Below are 12,630 nucleotides of genomic sequence, written 5' to 3'. Positions count from 1 at the left end.
TGAATGAATGCCCACGAGATGAGGGTTTTTTTGCGCTTCCACTTAATGCAGATTTGTAGAATCGGCTCATCCGAGCCGAACACAACTTGTGTCCACGGATGTATTTATGAATCTGCTCGGGCTGTGTTTCCTTGCCTGGCACCACGGAGATGAGAGTCTTTTTTTCTCCAACAGAAAAGATCGTGGGGATGGCTGAGTGAGAAACAAGCACACTCAAGATGCAGAAGAAGCCATCTCATCCCCGATCAGTAATATTTGATGCCTAAATCCCTTGACTTATCCTAAGCTGCAGGAATTTGTAACTTTTTTTTTTTGTCTGTAAATCTTCTTTCTCCGTGCACCTTCCCAATTTCATTTCAGCTCTAAGCCTTAATACCACTGCTTATACTTTCATCCCTTAAATACTCAGAGCCTTAAATTGTCTCTGCTATACAGGATAATCAGTTCTGTAGTGTGTTAATCCTCATTATGTGCCTATTAAAATGAGGACTAAATCAGGCATTAGGGTGCCTCCTCCCGTTATGAAATCTAAAAAAAACAGAATTGAGCTGGAGGGGGGGAGAGGAAAACCACCAAACACCTAAAAATTCTTCCTCGAGCTTCACTCCGGAGCAGTAAGAGCAAGCCTGTGCTGAGGTCGGAGGTACGAACGCGTGATTTTATTACCATAATTGTGCAAGAGAGGGGAAGGCGAGGAATGCTGCGCGCGAGGAAGAAGGGTTTGGGGTATTTGCATGTGCCTACGTGAGGAGCAGTGTGTATGTGTGCGGGTTTGGGGCCGAGCACACGCTCTGGCAGGCGCTGGGTGATGCCTGCTGCCGGCACGCAGGCGGGGATGTCCTTTGGGGGCTGCGCTCAGGTGCGGGGCAGCGAGGCTGCAGCGAGCCCCCATTGGATGCACCGCCTGGAAAAACCCCTGCCAAGCAGCCGTAACCCTGGGATCACCGCTAACCAGATGGGAAAATATCCTTTCTTAAAAGGGCAGGTGATTTTTTTTTATTATTATTATTATTATTATCATTTTGGGAGGGGGAAAGATTTAGGACTGCCCTGTCATTTCCTTGAGCTCAATTAACCGTAGGAAGTTCCCCCCCCCCCCTCCTCTTTCCCTTTCCCACCGCCTCGCCGACGATTAACTTTTGGGCGATTGTTGTTTGGCAGGTACTTTTAATTGGCTGGAAAATATTCTTCCTGTGAAGTTGCAGTTTTCTGGGGCTTGAATGAGTCCAGTCTGCCATTGGCTCTGCCCAGCGCCTCGCGATTGGCTCGGCAGCCCGCGGGGGACCGATAAGGGCGGCTATAAAAGCTATAAAAGCCCTCGGCGCTGCTCCTGGTCCCCAGCGAGCAGGAGCCAGAGGGGCCAAGCAGAGCGGGCGGTGGTCCCCAAGCGGGCGTACTCCTCTCGCTCTCCTTGGCAGCACATCCAGCTCCACGTCTTTGCTCAAGCCGAAGTGGAAGAGGAGACGCGCACGCACGCACACACACACACACACACACATAGACCAAAAAAAAAAAAAAGAAAAGCCAAAAAACCACACTTAGCGGAAACTTGTCAGAGAATGCTCCTAAAGTCTGGTTTGCTGCTGCTGCTGGTGATCAGTGCGTCCGCATCCTACGAAGCTGAGCAGAATGACTCTGTGAGCCCCAGGAAACCCAGGGTTGCAGCCCAGAACTCAGGTAACAGCCGGCAAAGAGGGCTTTGAGCCTCAGCCCCGATGTGTTCAACTGTCTCAGATATCTCTGCTGCTCATTTTTCCTTTTTCCTCCCCCCTCCCTCCTCCTTTTTTTTTTCTTCCTTTTTTTTTTTTTCTTTCTTTTTTTTCTCTTATAAACTTAATGCCTGGTAGGAGCAAGTATTAATTTCAGGGACTGGTTCAGGAGGATATTGGTGCATAGCCAGAGAAGAAAGCTTCTTCTTTCAGGAGCTGGGTCAAGGAACCGGTGTGTGATCTGCTTGCAGGATGTAATCCATTCTCCCTCCTCCTCCCCCATCTCCTAAATGAGTTCCATGTACTTTTTCCCCCCTCCTGCTTGCATGTATCTCTCTCTTCTCCCATGGCAATTATACTTTGGTGTTAAATTCCTTGCTTTTTAGGAAGTTGATAAAATCCGTGGAAATTTGACTGAACCATTGTTCTGCCAAACATCTGCCTATTCAAAGAAGGGGAGAGAGATACGCGACTTTGAAGAATGCAGTAACCTAGAAACTGTCCACTGCTAGCATTTATTTTCAAAAACTGATTGCTATCAGTTAGATGGTACCATAAAAATACGTTTGTGACATTTAGCAAACTTGCTCTTACAATAGATAAAAAAATTGCTGGCAAGTCAGCACTGGATGTCTCTACTTTGTGCACTATAGATGCTCAGATAAGTTGCACACATTGTCTTGAACAATGGGAATTAAAAATCTGTCTTCTAGTATACTGAAAAGATATTAGGTCTCTAATTTGGAGCTCATTAACAGATGTCTTATTTTAGATCTGCAAGGCTCTGCAGCATTATACTAGGGTGTTTGCTCAATTTCCTTTTGTATTTGGTTGCTATAGAAACATAGGGTCTCACTATTGCACTGTGCCTAAAACAATAAAAGCTTAATGCATACTAAGTCTGCTGAAAGCAAAGTTATAATTTGAACCTGTGGAAACATAATTATGGGAATGGCTTGTGTGACGGTGAGGTTGTGAACTGGGGAGAGGATGATCTTACCAAATATTTCTCCCTTTAGGCATGTAAGGAAGAGCGGAGCACAAGGAGGGGTTAATTGGGTGATTTTTTTTTAAATTTTCTTCTCCGGAAAGATCCTAGTTATGAGATCTGTCTTTAGGCTACAACTTAGTTCTTAATAAGGTGTGCTCTCTTCCACTGAATGCAAATCCTCACTTTTCCTACACCTAGGATCTTGATGGGAGACACCGGGTTAGCATTTCTTCCTAAAGAATGTCTCGTAACATGAGCTGCAAAAGTAATGAATATGCCTTGCACAGACACATAAGGGGACAGATGTTCGGCTTACCAAAAAAGGTTAATCCCTACTAACTTCAGGGCAACTGTGTGGCAATACTGCTGATTCATTGTTAAAATGCACACTATCTGCACGAAAAGAGATGGGATGACATGGATACCCTCCTGTTCAGACCAATGACTGCCTCAAAGGTGTTAATTATGCATGGTCATCTCCATTACCTTAACTTTCTCTGCCCAAATATCCCTTCTCTTTGGGAATTTTTTGACCTTTCTTGGCTATGCTTGCAAATTGCTGGGTACCACGCTGGTATTTAGCACCAAATTCCTTGTTCAGGTCCTTTGCAGTACTGACAATTAACACTCAAACTAAGATCTTATTCCTAGACGCTTTACGCTTTTTGGAACACCGCAAATATTTCCAATGCTAGTGAAAGCAGCGCTTCCATGCTGCAAGACCCAATGTCATGCTAGCTTACTGGTAACCACCATCACTTCAGTCTCATTTCCAAATGTGGTTTAGGAGCCAGATGCTGCCGAGCTACCCTCACCTCCTTTCTGAGACCTCAGGGACAACCTCGCTGCCCATTATTCCTCATGGGTCCATCCTCACTGCTTCTGCCTTCTCTAGAGGAGCTGTAGATGCACACGGTCAGGATTAGGTTAGGATGGACCTCTAAGTCTCCATCTAGCCAAAGACTATCAGGCATCACGTTTCTTTTAGTCTACGTAGCTGATGGAAGGTGTTGGTAGCTGCATTTTCCATTCCTCGATTTCCCACTGATGTGCTGGTGCATGATTTAGGTTCTTAGCTCACCTTGGCCATGCCTTTTGCTCTTCGATCCCTCTCCCTCCAGCCCCGAGGAGCAGTAGGGCTACTGCTAAGCATGACTTGGCTTTCTGATGGAGAAAGGCTTCATCAGCCAGGCGTCGGGGAGCGATCCATGCGTAACCTTGTGCCTGTGCCTCTCTCTGCAGCCGAGGTGGTTCGCTGCCTGAACAGTGCCCTCCAGGTGGGCTGCGGCGCCTTCGCCTGCCTGGAGAACTCCACGTGCGACACGGATGGCATGTACGACATCTGCAAGTCCTTCCTGTACAGTGCTGCTAAATTTGACACTCAGGTACGGCGCGAGTATAAAGGGAACGGGAATAATCGTTAGAGCTCCCTTGCCGTGCCCCGGTTCAGCAAAGTGCTTTTACAAGTCCTGCGGCACCAAAGCACGTGCGTAAAGGCTTTGCTGAATGGACGCCTTAATTTCTCTGTCCTCACAGAGCTGGGCTCAGTGCAGGCTTAACCCTTCCTTTCTTACAGCCCTTCCTGCTGCCTGGCCACTCCTCTGAGCCACGATTTTGGGTTTTGGCCACAAACGCATCCTTCAGGGCTATTTTCTGCACTACATTTTCCACATACTGGATGCTATGTGTGAGGACTTGGCAGGGAGCGTTCTGTGGGGCGGAGAGCTAAGTTTCCTCTTCAGGAGGAAATATAAACGTTCTTCTAACAAAGTAAGTCTTCTGACTGTGTGACCTGGCACAGGGCTGGGATTTGAATTGGAAGTCTTTGGGCCTGGGAATGTGCGGCCAGATCAGCCTCTCTGGAGCTGCAGGCACTCACAGCAGGGTAAATAGGATAATATCAGCGGACTGCGGCTCTGCCAAAAGGCCCTTTTCCTTCGTACTTTCTTCCCCAAATGTGCAGACACCTTATTCCCTGCATGCTTGATCCCAAAGACAAACTTTAAAGCTCTTAGGGCATCTTAAGCTCTGGCGAGCCAGATGTGTTAAACCCCTGGTATGCAGCAAGTGGTCCAGCCACCTCGCAGAGGGCAGGATTGGCCCATCTCTGGTGCTGGCCCTCCTAGGGCTGCTCACACAAAGGCTTCCTGTGCTTAAATCTTTTGGGAACAAGAGCTGGCTGTTCTCAGTGGACCTCATGCATCCCAACTGAAGCTGCTGCATTTAGGGTCCAATTCCCCACCGTGCTCCGTAAGGGACCTCCAGGAGGTCTGTAATTGCAGCAAGGGTAATTAATAGCAGCCAGCCACAGCGGAGTTACCTGTTATTACATCCCTTTCTATGAAATTTGTTGCAGTTTAAGGTTTCTCTCCTGTTTCCAGGGAAAAGCTTTTGTGAAAGAAAGCTTGAAATGCATCGCAAATGGGGTCACGTCCAAGGTGTTCCTCGCCATCCGGAGGTGCTCCACGTTCCAAAGAATGATCTCCGAAGTGCAAGAGGAGTGCTACAGCAAACTGGACATGTGCGGCATCGCAAAACGAAATCCTGAAGCAATCACGGAGGTTGTCCAGCTTCCAAATCAGTTCTCAAACCGGTACGTGGAGCTTTCCTCAGCTGAAACGCATCAAATGCACAAATGTGAAGCACAGGGAAGGAAACGAGAGGAACCGAGTTGACTAACTTCTTACAGGTCCTAATACAGCTTAGCCTAAGTAATTCTTTCTGCCTTTTCAAATCCTTGTTAAGTTTTACCAGCATTCTTCTGATTCTCTTTTTGGTAAATACACTTATAAACATCTCCAGGGGAGAATCGTAAAATTAACTGGACATACATCACTTCAAAGCCTGGAGATGGTTGAAATGTTAGTTCTTTGAGTTTGAATGCAGCGTAATGGTAAACAGAGCTTTTAAATACCAAGCCAGTTTGATTATATTGCCATATTGACCACTTAGGAGCTTCTCAACCTACTGCAGCTTCGTTCTCTTCTTCAGATTGGGGCCATCTTCTTGGGGTTTATGGCAAATGAGTGAGCCCTTGCCCTCAGAATTATTGAGGTAATACAGAGAATTAGAAAGGCTGAAAAGGAACCAGTGGATGGGCTCCTCTATAACCTTATTCTGCCATGATCCAGTAGATCATATTTATAGGGATAGTTTAGTGTTCTTCATGGCCTCTTTCAGGGTTGTTTTCACCCCTGTTCCTTCTTGATAGCAAAGGCTGCCTGCAGAAATGGGCACGTCACGCTGCTCCCTGGTGTTTTATCTGAGCACAGAACTGCCCTGTCCCCATCCTCCAAGGACAAGGGACAGAGAGAGGCTTCAGGGAGCTGCTGCAGTCTGCGCAGTCACGCTGCAAGGACAGGGATTTCTTCTTCTAAATCCTGGAACAATCAGTGCTGAGTCTTGTGATTGGGATAAAAGGGATCTTTTTGAACACATTGAGTAAATATGCTCTAGAATCTGAGTGCAAACAGACCGAGCTGCAATTTAACATGTTGGCTGGCTGCGGTGAAGGCTGGAGCTCCTCTGGGGTGGCTGTTGGACCTAATGGAAAGCATCTTAATCCTACAGACCTATCCTACCCCAGGAAGGCCAGTGGTATAGAGATGCTGCATCTCCGACCAGCATAATTTCATTACAAAAACTCTCTTGTAGACTATTATATCCAGAAAATTATACTTGGAGGAAGGCAAATCCTGTAGACGAGGAGGGAATTAGTATGTAACTGAACTCTCCATCAAGTCAGGAGGTCAAATGTGGTTACTTCTCCCGCTGTCTTTCCCTTCTGCCCCCGAGCGATGCTGGGAGAGGATTGCTGGGTATTTCCAGGCTGAAAGAGCAGCTGGGGTTCACGGCATGGGATGAACCAGCCCTTGGCAGGGCTGCAGGGGCGTTGGGGCGAACGTGTTTGGACAGCGGAGCCAGGAGGGCGCAGCGGGAGCTGCGGCGATGTCGCACGTGTTCGGGACGTTCCTCTCCGGAGGATCGAGCCCGAGCCAGAGCCGCTCTCTCCCGAGGCACAGGGAACTCCTCCCCCACAGCCGCCAACCCGCCTTGAAGCCAAAGGATATTATGACATGTTGAGTAACAAAAGCAGCAGGATTTCCCAGCTAATAGTTTACATTAAGGTCTCCTAAAGCATCCTGCTTTCCCAGCCCCTGTCCCAACATAGCCACAGAATAAGAATGTGCCACTTGGCCTGGGACACCGAGGGGAAGTAGTTAAAGGTCATAGCATCTTCCTGTGATTTAATCTCATGGCAGGAGCAGAGGAAAGCCTCGCTGCCTTTGCTCTCAGTCTGGCTACTGCAAGGCGTTATCGAGCTGTGAGGTTGAAGCTATGAAAGGCACCAGGCTCTGTTTTCCAAAGGAGGTGCACGGAGGACGGTGGAGGGGATCTTTTCCTTGTGTCCTACCAGCCTGGGACTGGTTTAAACTGGGAGCGTGGTTTGCACAGATGTATTCACCATCTGTGCGTGCCTCTGACCTTAACGCTGCCGTGCTCCCGTGTGCCAAAGCCTGGTCCTTTTGTACTTCGAGTGCAGCAGAAACTTTTAACCTCACCTGACCTCCCCTGACTGCTCCAAAGGCCGGAGCTGCGAGGTAGGAAAGGAGTTTGAATGCGAAGTCTCATTTCCCTCTTCCTTCCCCTCCTCCTCCTGCAGGTTATTCTCTTCTCTGCTCCGGTGGAAAAATGTCAGGGTGACCTTAAAGGCTTAAAATAAGCTCCCTGTTGTCCTTTCAGGCAGAAGTAGCCTGGCAAATATGGGACGGCCCCCCTCTTTTCCCAACTTTCTCTCCTTAGGGAGATGTTCGCTTGTATGGTGAGCTCCGTGCACGTGGGGCAGGGCAGGTCCTGCCTTGGCCCTGCGGAGGCTCAAGCAGGGCTGAGGAAAAAGATCAGCATGATTTCCTGGCTCCTTTCTGGAGCAAAGAGCCGGCACTCAAGGCTGCTGGAAGGCAAAACTACAGCAACAGGCAAGGAACAGGGGAGAGCATAATGTGCTCGCTGATGGTTTCAGGCACGGTCAGCTTGCTGGAAGGGACAGTTGTCTGTCCTAATGATTTGTCCCCAGGGAGCACACACATCTTTCTGAGCCTGCTTTTCCCTCCTCCAGCCCTTTGCTACAGGAGGGGAAGGGAGAGGAAGGGCAGGAGACGAAGCCAGAGCTCCTCAGGGGTCCTGGAAAGCACAGGGATGGATTCATTTATGGCAAGGGTCCTCCTGGCCCCCACCAGTGCTTTGCTTAGTTTGGCACCCTGTCTGATGATGGGCACTATCTGTTGGAAAGATGTGGTTATTTTTCTTCCTAAAGATCTAGAAACACGGGTCTTAGCAAGGTAAAACGCACACATAAGCCAGTTACATCAACTTAGCTCCTCGCTCTCTTCTATTTCCCAATCCACTGGTGTTACACCAACACAGCTTGGCATTGTAGCTTTATAGCTTTAGCTTGCAGAGCTGGAGCAGCTCTCATTTAGGATCCCTGTGTTAGAAGTGTGGCCGGTTGTATTCCTTCCATACCTCATGGGCACATCTCTGGAACAGGGCATTTGTTAGATGCAGTGAGAATACACACGTTGAACACTGTCAAATTAATTTAAAACAGGTTTTGTGGCACTAAGGGACATGCTTTAGGGATGGGATTCAGTAGGTCAGGCTGATGGTTGAACTTAAAGTCATATCATCATTAGGGTTGGAAAAGATCTCCAAGATCACACGAACCTAGATGATTTTATGATTCTAGGACTTTAAATTTGAACTTTAAATCCTATGGCTGTAGGATTTAAAATTATTTTAAAATTTGGAACTCGTAGTTTTATTGCTCGGGCTGTTCGCCTGGCTTCGGATCAGCTCTTACCTTATTTCTTTGGTCGTGCTGGGAGCTGCCTTTGGGTAACAGACACCAACTCTCACGCAGGTATTACAACAAGCTGGTGAGGAGCTTGCTGGAGTGCGACGAGGAGACAGTCAGCACCATCAAGGACAGCTTGATGGAGAAGATCGGGCCCAACATGGCAAGCCTCTTCCACCTGCTGCAGACAGACCACTGCGCCCAGGGCCACCCGCGCACGGACTTCGCCCGGAGACGCATCACCGAGCCGCAGAAGCTAAAACTCTACTTCAGGAACCTCCGAGGTGAGGGGTCCAGCCCGGCCCACGCGAAGCGCAGCTCTGCCGAAAGCGCGTAACGCCGCGGGGAGCGCGCGCGGGTGTGTAAGGGATGCTAAGCACTACCAAAGCTGAAGTCTCTCTTCTAGAGGAGTTAATGCACCCCAAAACCAAGTGTACTGTAGCTAGTTTTAATAACAACTAGGAACTGGTTTTAGATTTAGTCATGGATATTTTCTATTCCTCTCGAACAAACTTTTGCATGGGTCTGTGTTCAGTGTCTCAGCTTTCCCGCCGTCAAAACGTCTCCATCTCTTTTCTTTCCCCCACAAAAAAAAAAAAAAAAAAAAAAGATATCCAAAATGATCTTAGTCTTAAATAGCACCATAGAGTAGTCAGGCCTTCAGACGCCGATCTCTAAATGTACTGTAGCGCTAACACCGTTGAAGTCTGAAGCTTTGGCACCAAGGAGAATAGCTGATTCTCGCTTGTAGGAAGCTGGTAGGCGACAATAGATGCACTAACAACTATTGCACATCCTAAAGATGTCAGTGGAATTCGTGTTATGAATCTGTGCTGGCCATGGACGAATATGAATGTCATATTCCTGGTCTCTTAGTGTCATGCAGTCCTAATCCTTCCAATCCAGCTCTGTTAACCTGTTGATTAACCAAACTCGCTAGCTGTGGGTGATCCTCGTTACCAGGACCTGGCACCTCAGTGCAAAATGAGCTAAAACGCCCCCCCCCCCCCCCAACACACAGCAAATCAGGAAAGGAACATTTTGTACTACGGAAATGATTAAAAGTGGTGCCAGTCTATGGTTAAAGCTAGTCAGAAGGTTACATAATCTTGCATTGTATTTAAAAGCTAACATCTATGTACTGTATTTAACTATCTAAAGCTTTAAAAGAAATCTAACAAAAACAAACCCTGTCTTAAGACAAGAGTATTAAAGGTCTTGCTCTAACTGTGGTATAAATAGTTTTAAAATCTGTCATGTACTGTACATAAATTCCATGAGAGTCTGCTTTAAAGGAGCAGAATATAATAACTTTATTGCATAAACTTAGTTTTGTAAGTTAGCTATTTTTCTTTCCTGGAAACAGTATCTCTGTCATATTCAAGAGTTCACTTTCTACTCTGTGGCCTTTTTATAATGGAAGAGAGACAAAGATTAGAACAGAAACAATTAAGACTTGGCCAGGAACAAACCTCTCTTCTTAGGTGAAATGAAAAAAAAAAAAAAAGCAAAATGGAAATAAAATAAATGAGTTCAGACTGGCCAGTCCTGCTGTGAGACCGTAGCTGTACCCAGGGCATGAGCGCTGCCGGAGAGCTGCTTGGGGAAGCAGGTGGCTGATGATGCTGCTTTGGGATCTCAGAGCTGCCACGGGGGAAAACATCCCTTAGGAAGGGGACTTGTGGGGAAAGGCAGGGGAAAAAAAATCCTTAAATTCCCTTAAGCTTCAGCAGTAAAACAATGTGCCTGCCTTTAAGAGGACACACGCATTAAGGCTCTCGGCTCTGCCTTTCCTCCCATCCATCTCTTCTGCAGCCTCTGCGAACAGGACCGCCGGTCCCGCAGCAGTAGCTGGGGGCCTCCCCCAAACGCCGCTCTCTGCACAGTAGCCTGGCCGGGCTTCGGCGAGCCAAAAAAAAGCCACATTGTGGCACGAGATCAACAAGGCCAGTTCCACGCTCCAAATCTATCCCGCTAGAGTCCGTCTGCGGAGTGGATGACTCTTGCTCAACTAGTTAGAGAGCTAATAAAGGAGGTATCTATTTTTCTTTTCAAAATCTAAAGCAATATAACTTCTTTTTTTTTTTTTTTTTTTTAAACCACAAAGCCTTTAAACAATAACTTGCTGCTAATATATTGAAACCAGATGCAGTGGCAGCATTTCTGATATTGCTGTCTTCATTAAATGTAGCCCAAAAGTGCTGTCAGAAAATTGTAAGCAGCAAAAAATGTTGCTGACGGTAGAGGGTTGGGGTTTTTTTTTTGTTTTGTTTCGTTTTTGAATACTCTGAATCGTGCAGTCCAGGGCAAACAAGATGCAATATTGCTCGCTCTTAAATCACAGTCAGGTATGTAGAATCCAATGCGGTAAAGTTTTGCAAGGTGAAAACCCAAGGCCCCTTGAATATCCTGACCCTAAAGGTTGGATTTTTGCTTGGGAACCGACCCCAGAGCCGTGCACGTGCTGCTCTGCGCCCTGCAGCATCGCGCCTTGCGTGGCGCCCGTGGGAGAGGGGGTTACAAATTTTGGCAATCTGCTGGGTGTTGTGCATCACGTGCATTTGGCTATTTGGGAAGATGGTTACAAAAAGGTCTTTATGTGACTTGAGCGCCCAAGCAGCCGCCTGGATGGCTCTGGGCTGTGCAAAGCAGCTCCCATTTTGGGTGCCACACGTCCCCATGGGCTCGCACCAGCAGGGCACACCGAGGACTTGTAGGAGCCCCGACTTCCCACAGAGGTGCTCCTATTAGCACGTGGCTTCCCCATTGCTCTGTGCATCACTGCTGTGAAAACCCACAGAAGCTTTACAAAGTTGAGTTGAGGCTGGGGAGAAAAGCTAGGCCCTAACTTTTTGAGTTCTCATATTTTATTTTATTTTTTCTGTCGGAATTTAAGCTTGTTTTCCCCTTAGCATGGGTAGGAAGATGACAGAAAATGACTCCCCGGTTCAATTCGCTCTGCTAGCACAGGTAAAAGTCCTCTGTGCAAACCAAATTATTGCCTCCCTGCACTGGTGCAGCTCCTGGGGACTCCCCAGATGCCCGGTGTTGGAGAGCCCACGAGATTTTTGAGCTGCTTAAGGCATCCCTTTGGTCCCTAGGCTAAATTAGGAAGGGAGCTGCAAGCACAGAGCCATAAAATCAAAGGGTCTGGGGTTCACCTTGCTGAACTTTTGCCTTCTAGCCTAAGCTGGTCATTTAAAGCTCTCCCTTAGCAGTGGAAGGGGGACGTGGAGGTGGGGGAGGCGCTTCCCATCACCTGGGAAGGATGCCTCGAATTAGGGGAGAGATCCCCCTGGAGATGGGGAATCATTCTCAATATTAAGTCCAGCTATTTCACACTTTATTTAATCTCTAATGCTTTATTTTTTTAATCTTGCGTTCACTGCAGAAATGATTTCTCTCGGGGGCGGGGAGGGGCTTCTCTAGAAATGTTTGCATGATTCTCATTGTGATTTGTTTGCACTTTAGATGTTTTGTGCCATTATAAATTTGCATTATGTATTTATAATTTAAAGATACTTAGAAGGGGGAGAGAGTTGTTTGTTTTGTTTTGTTTTGTTTTGTTTTTGCTGAGTACTGGAATAAACGGTGAGCATATCTGGTATATGTCATTATTTATTGTTTAAATTACATTTTTAAAGCTCAGTGTGTTCATATAAAGGTTATTTGAAACATATCATAGTAATGAGAAAGATGCAAGTTATTTTCTTTGCTTATTTTTATAATTAAAGATGCATAACATAATGAGGCCTATGTTGGATTTTCTTCTGCAATGAAATAAAATGTCAAATTTAAGGGTTTTCAGTGTCCGACTCTTTCTTTGAGCCTTACCGGGACCACTGATCCTGGTACTATCCAACAAACACGTCTTTGCACCCACCTCCAACTGAGCATCATAGCTTGAGCACCTCAGGAAAGAAAGAAAACCATTTTCCCCATCATGTTAGAGTCAGACTTGATCAAGAGAACCAAGGACTAAGTATTAGCAATACAGCTGGATTAAAAAATAAATAATTAAATCTGTTCTTCTTCCTTGTTTTGTCCAGCAACTTAGAAATTACTTTCAATTTTCT

At 46.8% G+C, this 12,630-nt stretch overlaps 1 protein-coding gene across 2 annotated transcripts; it reads left to right on the top strand.

Annotated features, from left to right (window-relative positions):
• Positions 1-1,343: 1,343 nt before the first annotated feature.
• Positions 1,344-12,350, top strand: STC1 (stanniocalcin 1). 2 transcript variants are annotated; one of them, XM_082779691.1, is made up of 5 exons: positions 1,344-1,677; positions 3,943-4,085; positions 5,082-5,293; positions 8,621-8,838; positions 10,370-12,350. In XM_082779691.1, exons 1-5 carry the CDS (start codon positions 1,560-1,562, stop codon positions 10,441-10,443), a joined length of 765 nt encoding a protein of 254 aa, XP_082635817.1. In that variant the 5' UTR covers positions 1,344-1,559; the 3' UTR covers positions 10,444-12,350. The 2 variants fall into 2 exon arrangements, with proteins under 2 accessions (XP_082635817.1, XP_082635818.1); XM_082779692.1 differs by having other exon boundaries at positions 8,621-12,350.
• Positions 12,351-12,630: the final 280 nt, after the last annotated feature.

This window comes from Aythya marila (assembly GCF_965140915.1).
Source record: "Aythya marila genome assembly, chromosome: 26".
Taxonomy (NCBI): domain Eukaryota; kingdom Metazoa; phylum Chordata; class Aves; order Anseriformes; family Anatidae; genus Aythya; species Aythya marila.
The sequence above is the reverse complement of the archived record's forward strand: the minus strand, read 5'-3'. Positions and strand labels throughout refer to the sequence as shown.